At 40.7% G+C, this 14,269-nt stretch overlaps 1 protein-coding gene across 1 annotated transcript in view; it reads right to left on the minus strand.

Moving 5' to 3' along the window:
• The window catches only part of VWA8 (von Willebrand factor A domain containing 8), a 183,111-nt gene extending 169,096 nt beyond the window's left edge, over positions 1-14,015 (minus strand). Inside the window, exons 1-2 of the mRNA XM_039716669.1 lie at positions 13,778-14,015; positions 2,677-2,754 (exon numbers count right to left, since the gene is read on the minus strand). Of these exons, the coding sequence (XP_039572603.1) occupies positions 2,677-2,754; positions 13,778-13,922 (223 nt within the window). The 5' untranslated portion in view covers positions 13,923-14,015. The remainder of the gene's footprint in view (positions 1-2,676; positions 2,755-13,777) is intronic.
• Positions 14,016-14,269: the final 254 nt, after the last annotated feature.

Consider the following 14,269-nt stretch of genomic DNA (forward strand, 5'->3'; position numbering starts at 1 on the left):
GAAACCACACTCAACTATTTGAAATAAATTTTCTGCTATAAAATACTTTAGTATTCTACCGTACCTGATTTTAACTCATTTGATACTTAGGTTTACAAGCAAAATTTTGTACCTGAAGTAAGCCTACTTACAGTACGTTACTATTGATGAACAACAGTATCCCAAGCATGACACAGGCTCCTTTCAGCCATGATTATTAAAAAAAAATCCTTCAAAAGAGAGAAACTACTAAATAATATATTTGTTCTAGTAAGTGTTACTATTACTTGGTATCAGACTTATGTTAGTAACAAAAACATTATTATTATGTGGTATCAGATTTTAGCTAAGATCTCATTATTCTGTACAGTCTGATGCTTAATAACTTTTTCACTATCAGTTTTCAACCACTTTTTCTTATAGTCATTAAATAGAAAAACCTCTCCTTTGATTCTTCCAAATGCTTTCCAAATTCTCTTACCTTCTCAGTCCAAAGAACTGAAAGAGATGCTGTTAGAGTAACTTAGAGCTAACATTTAACTTGCTGAAAAGTGCAGGTTGAACAAAATATGTAACAGTGAAAAAGCATTGTTAAATTGTTAAACGTGGTAAAACATTGTTATAATTAATGCTTTTGGTACAGCACAAAAAATAAGAAAGCAAATCAATCTACCAAAATTACAAATAAGTGAAATGGATTAACATAGACAACTGACATCTTTGATGATCAATATGAGAGAAAAGGCATACAAAATAAACATGAAAAACAAAAATCTATTATTTAAGAAGTTGTAAAAGTAATAATACTGTGCAAGATTTCTCAACTGTTTGGCAGCATTCCTAGGGAACTCAGGAGGAATGGGACATGTCATTACAGTCTAAAACAGAAACCCTTTCCTCATAGGCTACCCTGTAACAAGGGCTGGCACAGGACACTGGAAATTTTTGGTACCTTAGATCACCTGGTAGCAAAGTGACAGTGTGATGCCTACTGAGTTATGAGACTTCATCAGCCCACAGTCCAGATGTGGATCAGTGATCTGGCCCACCAGACTACTGGCAGATTTCACACCAGTTATTTAACTGGTTATTTAGTCAAAGCAAACAAAATCTTCCCCTTAATACTGCCCCCTCAACAACTTGATCTAGCTGAAGATGTCCCTGCTCTTTGCAGGAGGGGTTGGACTAAATGACCTTTAAATGTCCCCCTCCAACCAAAACTGTTTTATGTTTCTGTATTTCTGTATTTCTCTGTATTTCTGCTACACCTTTCCAAGGGAAAATGTTTCAGACAAAATGTTGTGTGACAAAATAGAGGTAAGAAACAACTATCTAAACATGTCAATATTAACAGTCTATCCCAGTTACTACAAAATCAGGAATCACAGAAACACAGGGAAGTTGAGGTTGGAAGGGACCTCTTGATGTCAGCTTGTCCAACCATCCTGCTCAAGCAAGACCACCTAAACCCTGTCTGATGAACTGCAGCACTATTACCTAAGAAAACAATATAAACTTTTTATATTGCCAGCTGTGCAGTGGCAAGTCTATTGTTGATATTATCAATGCAAACCTTCTGAAAAGTAAACAAAACAAAACGAACAGAAAGACCAGTGCCCCAGGATTTTTCTTGATTCAAAATGCCATGGAATGAATTTAGACATGATGCTGGAAAGCAAATTCACTTGAAGTCAGTGATTACACCCACTTCCCACCTGTAGGACAGTGCAATGACATCATTAGGAGTTCTCAGTGCTTGTCTCTGCGTAAACAGTCCTATAAGACTTGCATACCCTTTTAGAATGCCACACGTGCTTGGTTTCAGTCTGCAAATTTATCTGAGTGGAAAAATCAGTTTTTAATGGTTGTTTCTTAACTTGCATTCTGGATATCAAGCAGCCCAAATTTGAAAGTACTGAAAAAATGGCAACTGATCATTTTGGATCTTCAGGAAATGTCTGGCCTGTGTACTGAGAAAAGCCACAATGCAAACATGATTCACTTGCGATCCATGGTGCAAAAGGAAAAGCTCAAGAAACATGTATTCTCCATGAACAGTCAGGAAATAAGGATGTCTGCAAACCAGTGATGTCTGTAACAGGGTATCAAAAGACAATCAATTTTAGGTACATGTGTGCATGTTCTTAGTGTGCATAGTCATCTGCGTATTTTCCATTTGACAGTATTTTTCATTACTACACAACTGACTTCTCATTGACTTGATGCATCACAAAGACCTGTATGTTTGCTGACAACCATTATGTGATAATCTGGGAATACTAAATATCACAGTAAAAAACCATCATACATCTGCAAACTGCTAGGATGTACAATCATATCGCAATTGAATGGTAATTCTAAATAGCCACAGTTTAATGACCAAACAACTTGAGATTATTTTTAGAATTAATCCCTGGATAAGAACCTTTTTGAACAAAATAATTAAACATATATAAATGATTCTCTTACTGTCCTGTTGACCAATGGGATAAGTTATATTCATAGTTAAGATTCCTATACAACCAGCTGAACCAGAGATAAAGTAAAGACTAAGCAAAGAGAGCCTTCCCCCAAATTGCATGCTTCTTCAAAATATATTTCTTAGATCATTTCAGTAAAGTCAGGGAGGTGACTGAATGAGTAGAAATTTTTCTAATAAAGCCTTGAAACTCCTTCAAAAGGAAAGCAGATCCTTACTGTAGTTCTGTGGAACAAGTTCTGGGTTCTTCGGTGTTTTGAGTTTGAAAGACACATCTCCAATAGTGACAGTATCACCTAAAATAAAGAAAATAAGTCTTTTAGTTCTTACATACTTTGACACTTTTAAATATTTAATGCCCTTAAAATTTAAATTATAAGCCTGCTGTGGTGAGGCTGACTATGTGTTCACAAAGCAGCCTCTAATGTGTTTGTGTTTACTAATTGGGCTCTGCTGCTTTTCAGTACATCAGGTACCTGGACAATCTATATTTAATTAGTTTTATTTTATTGCTTTATTTACTTTACTGCTGCTCTTAGAACCTTAAGCTGTTGGGAGCTATGGAAATCAAGCCCAGTAGAGAACACAATTCCAGCTACCATTGTTGACTTACTGAAATTAAAACTTTAGCATGTTTGCCTGTAGAGCTATCAGTGACAAACACTTGTAAGGATGATGATTTTCCCGAGTTTCCAAGCAGTCTGGAACAGTATCTGTTGGAGGTACAAAGAGACATATTCATGCCAGTGGGCCCTTCCAGTACTCCCTGACTACATGGCTGCAGAACCTGGCACCTTTCTGAAGTTTGAGTGGTCTCCAGCACTTCCTGCTCTGGGTTTCAAAAAACCTAAAGCATCTGGCCATTTTACTTAATGGTTCTTCACCAGGACCTGCCTGCCTTATCTATCTTTCTGCAGCCACAGGCTTGAATTAAATGGCAGGACATGCCCTGTGCCCTTTCTCATAGAAATCAAAAGTGAAATCTAGTTTGCAGTACAGAAATGGGCAAGCACCGACACAGCAGCAGTCACACTGAAAAACAGCACAATGCCCAAAACCCAGAAAAATGAGGTCTGGACTAGTAAGAACACCAAAGTTTATTTTCTTTCAACAGTTTGGGTCCCACAAATGAGTTCACAAGTTTTAAGACCATGAAACAGATGACTCTAGCAAATGGCATTTTTCCCATTACTGCTGCTAAAGATAACACCACCTCCACTGCACTGTAGTGCCTGTGTGAGGATGGAGAGGATTGCTGGAGTAAGACTGCTGCACAGGGGTACAGTCTTGCCACAACACTGATTACACCTCCTTTCCATGAACTGAGGCCAAGTTCTGGAATTGTCTCATGTGTTTACACTTTTCTCAGAAGTGAGCTGCAGAAAGTACAGAGCCAACAAACAAGATCAAACAGGGATCCAATCCTCTTGTAGACCTAACCCTTATCCTCTTCCATCCAAGAGAACCCAATCTAAAGTTGCCTATCTCCAGCACCATGAAAGAAGCCGGTTTGGAAGACCAGTGCTGGAACCAGAAAGAGAGATGCTGGATAAGCAGCTTGCCCAAATTAAAAGAGGCAGCTAAAACTCCTCCCACACATGCAGTAGCTCTCCTTTCAGTCAGCCATGACTCTAGTTTTACACTCAAATGCAGTACCCATCCAGCATACCCAGATGTTACTACTCATCTCACAGGACTGAGAATTCCCGGGTTCTGAAATGGCTCACACAATTAATGGAAAATGACTAGGATTATAACAGCCAGAGTAGAATCACCTACAGTAACAAACAGGAAGCAGTGAAGAAAGGCTTATAGCTGATTTCCTGTTAAATTGAAGGGCTTGACTAGAATTCAGAGACTGGGATTCACAGCCTCACATACGTGCCTGCACATGGGTCTTTACATTGCTTCTGGAGTATAAATAGTCAGCCCTCCATTCTTCCCTAAAATATTGGCAAAGGTAGTAGGCTGGTGATTGTTCCCACATTTTATGCAATACTATATAAATATGTATTATACAACAATATAGTTGGAGCAATACAGTGCTCCAATAGCTTGCCAGAAAGTGGCACACAGTACTGCCATATAAAAGGCAGACAAGGATTCATCCCTGGCTCTCAGGGCAAGCAGCACCAAGCAATTCCCACTCACCATGCTGGAACTAAGCACCATTCTTTGATTGTGCAAGAGCCCAGAAGTGGAATGGTTCCAAACAGAGCTGGGCTAAGCTAACAATTAGGCAGCTGTCTAGTGCTTTAGCTCTTTTTCTGGCCCTTGCTGAATTTTTGTTTCAAATGCACCAAAGAGTACTGTGCCCTCTCCAGCCTGAAGCATTCAAATACAGTCCAAAAGAAAGTCCTGCAATAGTTTAGAGCCCCAGTCCTGACTCTGGGAACTCTTACATAAATTAAACTCACTGAACAATAGACACAAGAACTGCAGGGACTAAAATCTAGTCTTTGGTTATCCCAGTGTTTTGCCCATTTCTTTGAGTTTTAAAGTAAGAAAAACTTACTGACTAAGCATCATCTCCCTTTCCCTTTCTTCTACTGCAGTTCCAAGCTCACCATTTCTCACTGGGAACAGTTAATAGGGATGATGGCAGGACACCAACATTTCTGGCACCACACCTTTTTAATCTGGGCTACTCATGGTGATGGGATGAAGGGAAGCCATATGAAGAGTGGCTGAGGTCACATGGCTTGTTCAGCCTGGAGACAGAGCAGACCTCACTGCGGTTTGCAGCTTCCTCATGAGGGAAAGGACAGGGGCAAGAACTGATCTCTTCTCTCTGGTGACCAGAGAGGCATGAAGCTGCGTTGGGAGATTTAGGAAAAGACTCTTCAACTGATAGTATGATTGGGCACTGGAACAGGCTCCCCAGAGAAGTGGTCACAACCTGACAGAACTCAGGAAGTGTCTGGATAATGCTTTCAAGCACATGGTGGGGTTCTTGGGGCAAATTCCTGTGCAGGGCAAGGAGCTGATGATCACTGTGGGTTCCTTCCAGTTCAGTATATTATCATCACCTATGGTTCTATGAAAATACCTCCATGTTGATGAAAACACCCTAGAAGCCCACTGCTTCCTGCAAAAGTTGACATCTTTCTCATTAGCTCAGCCTGGAACAATAACATTCTAAAAAGAGCAGGTTGCTTTACATATCCCTAATAAATTAGTGACAGTTTATTTTCTCAGAAATCCCCAGACAACATGCAGTGAGACAAGAGTATATGATTAATTAGCTCCTAGCTAAAATCACCTCAGCTCAATAGTAAATACTATTTCATGCATACATAGTCTTCCAAAACCCCGTAGGGCCAAGATGGCAAAACAACAAGATGTCAAACTTTTTCATAATCCCAAAATACATTGGGAAGATAATATCCACAGGATAGAATTTCAATTACCTAGTTTATTAGCACAGTACTGAAAAGCCTTCATTGGTTTCCTACACTGCCTTTAAAAAAAATCAAACAACTCAAAACCAAGTTTCATCTAGGTGAAAAATGAAAAATGCATCACTTCTGGTGGTATTTATGTCTGTCCATATCAAGCTAACTCTTGATCAACACATCTAACCATGTTCAAAAATCCCACAAGTATTCCAGACACCAATAGACCCTACAAAAATGGACCCTTTCAAGAAAAATAGACTGGGAGAGAACTTACATCTATATGTAAGATGTGGTTAGAGCTGAGCACACAGGGTATTCAGCTTTTAATTGTTTGTTGCTGCCTGGAGACAAATGTAGCCTCCAGCTTGCATCTGTCCAAAAAGCAAAAATATTAGCAGTGTTTAATAGAACCTTAAGCAATAATAAACCAAGACAGAAAAGTCCATTTTCCTAGCTAAATGAGCAGAGGGAGGATTAGCCCACTAATCTTATCATGCACTTCCACCTGGGCTAAATTTTCTCATCTCAATTTGTTTCTTCTGTAGCTGTTTAAAAACTCATGTTTGGTTACTCCATTTCCACTGCATTTCCAAACCCTTTGAACAGAGATGTCATTCTGGACAGGCTCTTTCTAGCGTTTCACCAGCTGGCAAGGAACTGATAACAGCCTGCTTGGTTAAATGGTGGTGTTAAATCAGCAAAACCTGTAATTTGAACACATGTATCCCAAATTGTTTGACTACATGGCAAATTATGGAACAGCCCACATATACTCCAACCCATTCCACAAGCTACTCCCACACTATTGTGGACAAGAGCTATACCCATAGGATTTTGTGACAGAGACTTTGTGGGCTATGTCAGGCTTGCTTGGGCAAGCAGTGAAGATGTGCTTCTGCTTTCTTGTCTCCCACAGAGAAAACAGTAACCCTAGATACCACAGTCATTGGGGAAAACAGTGAGATACAAGCAGTGCAATATATACACAAAGAACCATGGCTGCTGAAACAAAACAAGAGCCACATTGGCCAGAACCCAAAAGGTAAAGGGGACATCCCGTTCACGGGGCAGACAGGATACAGACATAGGAGCAACAGGGGTAAAAAACTGGCAGCACATGAAGACTGAAACCAGTAACAGGATTCTGAAGAGACTCTCTAGAAAAAAAAATATATATGAAAACAGCCCCAATACATGCAATGAGTTCTTTCTCCTGCAGCTGAAAAAGGCAGGTGTGAATTGCACCTCTGGCAATACAGAAACACATACATGGACATATAGCTACCCAGTAATTGCAGAGCACTGAATGATACACTGTCTTCTTTAGACCTACATTTTAGACAGAAGCAATATCATTGTCTGTGTCTGTTTTTTACAGTAACTGAGAAGAGCTCTTCAGACAAGGAGACCTGTTTCTTCTACTCAGTCTGAATAGAAAGGCAGCACCAGCTCCAAGCCCCTGAGCTGCGGAGCAGGCAGCCAGAGGCTAGAAAGGCACTTTGGCAGGGCACCCCTGCATGAACACCATGTGCTTTTATTCTCCCCCAGCATCTCCTACTCACTGTTGGCCAATATGGAACAGTAGGTTTGATGGACCTTTGTTCTGACCCACTGTGGATGATGTGACGTTACAATCTCAGCAAGGAGGCTTCCTGAACATGCAGTCTCACTACGCACTTGGCAGGTTTGACTGATCTTAACAGCTAGTAAGTACCATACCAACTATTCCTCCTCACCTCTCCACCTCCCAAGAAGAGACTATCCCCTAATTCTACCATTTATTCCTCTATGCTGAAAAGAAAAAGGCACTGCTGTTTAAATTATTTACAGCAACACCGGTCAGACTGCATATCAACTACACATTAAGAACTTTGAAATAGAAAGAAGTTTTATTCTACTTGCCATTTTTTTCTGGTAAAAAAAACATATGAATAAAAAACCAATAAAATTAATACATTTGAAAAGGCTATTTTAAAATAAAGAAATTAAGAAATCCTACTGTAAAAGAAAACCTGAAAATATCTATACATGTATTTAGTTTTTTGAGTACACAACACAAACAGTTCCAATCTCATGTGCAAATTATATTTGTGTTATCTGAGTTTCTGTAAGACACTACAATGAAGCTTCAGGAACATTATGTTTTTAGGTTGCTGAATTTATTGCCTTCTGACCTCTTTAGTCCTGAAAATAGGTGAGATTAACACACTCTCCCTAATATATTGCACATTCACTTGTACACAGACCATCCATCTGGTTTCAAGAGCCTGGAACAGCAAGAACATATTAAAACTGTGAAGGTGCTAAGCTCTGCTAATAATAATTTCTATGTGATAAACCCACACCTGTTAAAGAAAAGTCTGAAATCTATATCATATTCAAATGTATATTTCCAGGTCTTAATTTCATTCTAATGTGAAGGAGGGGAAAAAAATTATGTTTTGAACTGGTATTTATCCAGCACACTTCCACAAAGAAACAGAGAAGAGTGTCAGCTCTTACTAATCCTTGAAGAGCTGACTTATTCTGAAAAAACAGAAATTATACTTTCCAGGTTTATTCTTTTTCCTTAACTTTGCCAAATACACAATTCAGGGGAGGAAAAAAGGCAGCCCTGTAAGTTACTTCTTTTTTACATTTCATAGCAGCTCTTATTGGCCATCTTTATTGCTGCAAATATTACATTCATTGAGCAACACTGTCACCTACTCTGCACCTCATATCAGTATTGGAAACCTCTCAAAGACATGAATATGAGGGACAGAAACCTATTCCCTGCACTCACAAAGTTTAAGTGTGTTCCTTGACCACCAGTGCCTTCACACATAGCAGAGGTGGAGCTCAGCTCCTGTCAACAGGATGCTGCAGTCTGACAGCTGCTGCTGACTGAAATAGATGAAATGTTTACACAACAAAACCTATCTCTGAGCTAAGCAAAAAAATCCACTAAAGTTCTGGTTTTTTATGGACAAAATGAAATATTTCTCTCTAAAAAACCAAAACAACTGCTCCAAACATAAAATTTGAATATTACTCAATCTCTACTCAACATTCTTTTTAAATCTTCTATTTTTAAAATTTTCATGTTTGAAGCTAACATTAGATTTTTCAATTGTCTGTTTTGGGCTGGCTAATGAGTGTCTTTACTGGTTACAGTCCAAGGTGTCATGAAACCAAAATCTTGGTATTTACTCAAGAAAGATAACATTTTTTTCATTTTTCTGCATTAGTAAAAGATCAACAATGTGAACATGGAATCTTGTCTGATATTGATCTCTGCGAGAAAGATAACATTTTTTTCATTTTTCTGATCAACAATGTGAACATGGAATCTTGTCTGATATTGATCTCTGCTCTCTGGTGACTAGTGATAAGACTTGGGGAAATAGCCTGAAGCTCTAGCAGGAAGATTTAGGCTGGATATTAGGAAAAGGCTTTTCACCCAGAGGGTGGTTGAATCCTGGGACAGGCTTGCCAGGGAAGTGGTCATAGGAGCTTAAAAAGCATTTGGACAATCTCTCAGGCATATGGTGGGACTCTTGGGGCATCCTGCACAGGATCAGGAGTTGGACTCAATGAACCTTGAGGGTCCCTTCCAACCCAGCATGTCCTATGATTCCATGATCCAGCCATGCAGGAAATACACAATCTTTACTTAGCAAAAGCTATTTGTTTGGACCAATACCCTGAAAGTAGGGAGTCTGATATTGCTCAATTACAAAAGTCTTATGAGGTGAAAAGTCAGTTTTAAATGTTTACTACCATGATGATCTTACACAGACTTGATAAATTCCAGAATATCCCTTCTTAATACATTTACCATGTGAGACAGGTATTAAGCTTCCCATTTCATCAAATATCAGAACACTGCAGAAATACTGGTCATCTTCAACCTCAACATCAGTCTACCTCCAAGATGAGATCTGCTGAGCCATGGCTCTGTCTGACTGAATCACAGAACTTTCAAGGATGGATGTTCCACAGCCACTCTAGCCAACCTCTTCCCCTGCTGTATTCAACCAGACATCCCAATGCAATCCCACAGCCTTTTCACCAAAGCTGTCATTCAGCCACTCCCTTCCCAGCAACACTTTAGTCTACTAGCAGATCTTCATATTTAAACTTTTTGAGGTTTCCATTGCCCCAGTTCTCATGTTCATCAGGGTCCTTCTGGACTAAATGTTTGCATTCTGACAAGATGGTAGGGATTTTGTCCCTACATACTAAATCACACTTTTACACTCCTGCTGTCTGTCCTTACTTGCGCTTTTGTATGTTCCCCTTTTGTTTTAGGTCATTGAGAAGTTCCCTGCTTGGCCAAACAGGCCTTCTGCTACTGAATTGTTCATTCCCGAGCTGCCATTAAGCTGTCTTTAAAAATTTTCAAGCTCTCCTGTGCACCTTCCATCTTCATGGTTGTTACCCAAAGGATTCTACCTACCGATCTCCTGAATAAGTGAAAGTTTGCAGTCCTGAAGTCCAAGATCCTAATTCTGCTGCTCACCTTCCCAGCCTTCCTCCAGATGTGCAAATCAGTCTTGTTCCAGTCACTGAGATCTAGGCTGTGAAACTGATCACAGCTCTTCCCTACTTGAAAGCAGCAGACAAAGTGAAGAGTTAACCCTGGCATCTGAGTTACAAATTTTTTACCAATACAGCCTAGGAAGTACCAAGAGTGCATGCACAACGCCAGACTGCCCTCCTACACTTGAAAGCAGCAAAGTGAAGAGTTAACCCTGGCACCTGAGTTACAAATTTTTTTACCAGCACAGCCTAGGAAGTACCAAGAGTGCATGCACAACGCCAGACTGCCCTCCTAGCTCATGTCTGCATGGCTGAAATCCCCTGTGAGCACAAAAGCTCATGAGTGGGAGGTTATTGCTAGCTGTCTGTACAAAGTGATATCCACCAGCTCCTCTTAGTCACACAGTAACAGATACCCACTGCATCACCAGTGCTTTCAAATCTTCTGTAGCTGGTGCTACTTTTGTGAAAAATTAGCTCAGAGTGTTTTCAAACTGTACAAAGGTTTTTGAAACACATTTTGCTCAGTGGAGAAAACCCAGACTATCTATTCTAAACTGAGCTTAGATAACAAGTACATCAGTATAATTTCAAAAATTAATTTCAATCAAAAAGAATCTGCAACTGAAAATCAACAGAAATGTTTCTGAAATTTCACATTTACCGAAAAGCTATCCAAAACTGACAAAACAGCTTTAAAATTAGCTATGGCATTGCCTACAACTATCCTGAGTCCCTGAGTATGTCAAGCAGCTACAACTTCAATCTTACACATTAAGCTAGGCACAACTTGTAGAACACATCAACACATATCAGACCTGTAACAGTTGTTTAACAGAAAAAATTAAATTTCAAACAACAGGCAAACATTAACACTTAGAAACTATTTACTGACGTCCAGTCATATACCAAAAGTGAAGCCCTACAGAAGTTGGCCTGACATTTTACCCCTTTGTTCCAGCCACATCAGCATGTCTAATAAAATACACTATTTTTTTACCATGAACCTTTTCTTTTCTAAATGTTAGAATAATTTGAAATAACCCAGGCATAACTCTGCAAACTTTCAGACAACTGCCTTTGAAAATTCCCATCCCCATTTGCTGCCTTCGGAGTTGTGCTGACGCAACAGCCGTACACAAGGCTCACCATAAATCAAATCCCTGGAATCATTTCAGTCACCACAATGCAGTTCCCTAAGTACATCTACGGAGGTAATGAACAATTATAGGAATGCCATGAGAAACAAGAAAGCATGAAGTCTCTCTAAAAATAGGTTTTGCCCGGTGAACAAAAATATTGTCAGAAACACACTCTCAGCTGTCAACATGTGAATCTCAACAAAGATAATGACACAGGTAAAATTGGAAAAGGCAATGTGCCAGAAAGCATTTACATCCATCATTAACCAGATATTTAGTCTTTTGATGATGACAAACCTGGAAAAGAACCACTTACAAACACACAGTCAAATTCATAGCCTTATTTCAGACTATTGATTTTTACCACAAACTTTTAGATGCTGTACACCAATGATGAACATTACAGGATTCTGAAGTGTGATGCAATTTTCACAAGTGGCTGTGTCTTACTCAGCAGATATGCTTGTATGTACTACTGAGAGCTTATAGGTTTTAAACACAAGTTTGATTAGGAATGGGAATTGACCAAAAATTTCACATTAGGAAAGTAGAGGAAGTGAACCTGGACAGGCAGTGCTGCAGAAAACAGCACATACAGCCAGTACATATTTTGGTCTACACCAGTGACAAAGCATAAGTTATTTTATGTACACTGAGCAGCAAAGCACATGAGAGACCTTCCTTTTGCCTGCACTAATTGGCAATGGTTTTTATTTTTCCAGCTCTTCAGTTTACATCAAATTTAGCATTTGTTCCCTGTAATCTCTTACAGCAACTCCAATATTGTGTATCCTGTCAACTTTTTAAAAACAGTAATATTACATAGGGATTAAAATAATTAAGTAAATGTGAACTGAGTTGCATAGAACTCAATTTTATTTAGGTCACAGAGCATTTAAACTAATTCACCACAAGTCTACAAAAATCTATAGTCTACAAAAATTTGATACTTTTTAGTCTTTTAGAAGGTACATGAAACCCTCATTAAAAATTATTTTGACAGTCAGCCTTCTACAACACGCGCTACTATAAATTGCTTCCCTCGTTAATTACATTGTGCAACCCCAAACCTTCCCAGATATTCCCATCACCCTTCTGTCCTGCAGTCTCTTTCACTTTGAGACTTCTCTTAAGCTTTACCACTTGACAGCTTTAGTGATTCCTCCACAGCCCCCAGTGGACCAGCAAGCCACGCTCACTTTGCAAAGAGTGAGCCGAAAAGCTAAGCAGGATGGCTTCTTCACATGTAGCAGCACAATACCAGGCAACAGTTCCTCCCTTACACTCAGAAGGTACCAGGACAGACAGTAAATCTTGTTTGGGATTTCAACCCTGACCTGGCAGGGATGTCACATCCAAATTACTGCGTACACAACAATTTGCTGATTAGTTGACTCTTAACAGCTTCCAGCCTTTTAAGACATGTTTTGCTGATTTATTTATGCAACCTCAACACCACTTACAACAAGAACTGTAATTACAGCAGCTGCACAGAAATAGCAAAAAACACATATGGCACAAAAAATTTCAGATCATCCTTTGTAACTTCAGTATCCTCAAAAAAAATGCTAGGGTCTGCATGAGGACACACAAACATTTTAAAAATTCATTTTAAAAACACCCACAAAATAAACAGGAAAAAAACTAGTATTCTTAATACCAAGGTCCCAAATATGGACAGTAAGACAGAGAGTACAATGGAACTAATAAAGGAGCCCAATATCTTGGGCATAATCAAGCAGAAACCATGGGAGAGACAGACACAGCTAACTGCTCCCTGGGGTAGAAGTGATTAAGAGACATGTTGTGAAACTTTGTAATGATTACCAGGTAACTGATGTCATGAAGAAAGTGTTACCAATGGGAAATTGTTACCAAAAATAGAATACCATATAAGTGCCATACAAGTAAACCCTACATAAATGCTTCATATTCTCAATAAAATCAGTTTCTGATCTAAATTCACAGAAAAAAATGGAAGCACTACAAATAATGAGATGTCTCGGGTGACAGGAGGAAAAATAACCTATGCCCCAACACCTCAACTAAACCATGGCACCGAGTGCCATATCCAATCTTTTTTTTAAACGCATCCAGGGATGGTGACACTACCACCTCCCCAGGAAGGCCATTCCAGTACTTTACCACTCTTTCAGTGAAAAACTTCTTCCTAATACCCAGCCTGTATTTCCCTTGATGCAGCTTGAACCGGGGGAGGCGGCGGGGGCCGAGGCACCGGGGCCGGGGTGGGTTACCTGAGCTGTGCAGCGCCCTGACCTCGGAGCGGCCGTACCGCGCCGCGGCCGCGCCGCCGCCCACCACCTGCCGCAGGAGCAGGCGGACCCTGCGCGCAGCGGGACCCCCGGCCCCGCCGCCCAGGCACAGCACCCGCGACGGCATGGAGACGGCGGGGAGACGGGCACCGCCGGGGCAGAGGCACCGGCACCGCCGCGGCCCGGCCGAGCGCGGGGGAAGGGAAGCGCAGCCGCACAAAGTCCCGCCGGAAACCGGGCCCGGGCGGGCGCGGGGACCTGGCGGAGCGGGCCGCGGCCCCTGGGGAGGGTGCGAGAGCAGGATGTTTTCTTTTTACACGAGGGGCTGAACGCCGCAGTGGGAACGTCCGAAACAGCCCCGAGAGGCAGGCGCGGGCAGCGGCGGCCGAGGCGGATTCGTGCGCCCGAGGTTTTCTGCCTCTGGTCTCTCTCGGCCCTCCGGCCCCAGAGCCGCCCCTCGCCTGCCTTCTCGGG

Source organism: Passer montanus, unplaced genomic scaffold (genome assembly GCF_014805655.1).
Source record: "Passer montanus isolate IOZ18808 unplaced genomic scaffold, ASM1480565v1 scaffold36, whole genome shotgun sequence".
Lineage (NCBI taxonomy): Eukaryota > Metazoa > Chordata > Aves > Passeriformes > Passeridae > Passer > Passer montanus.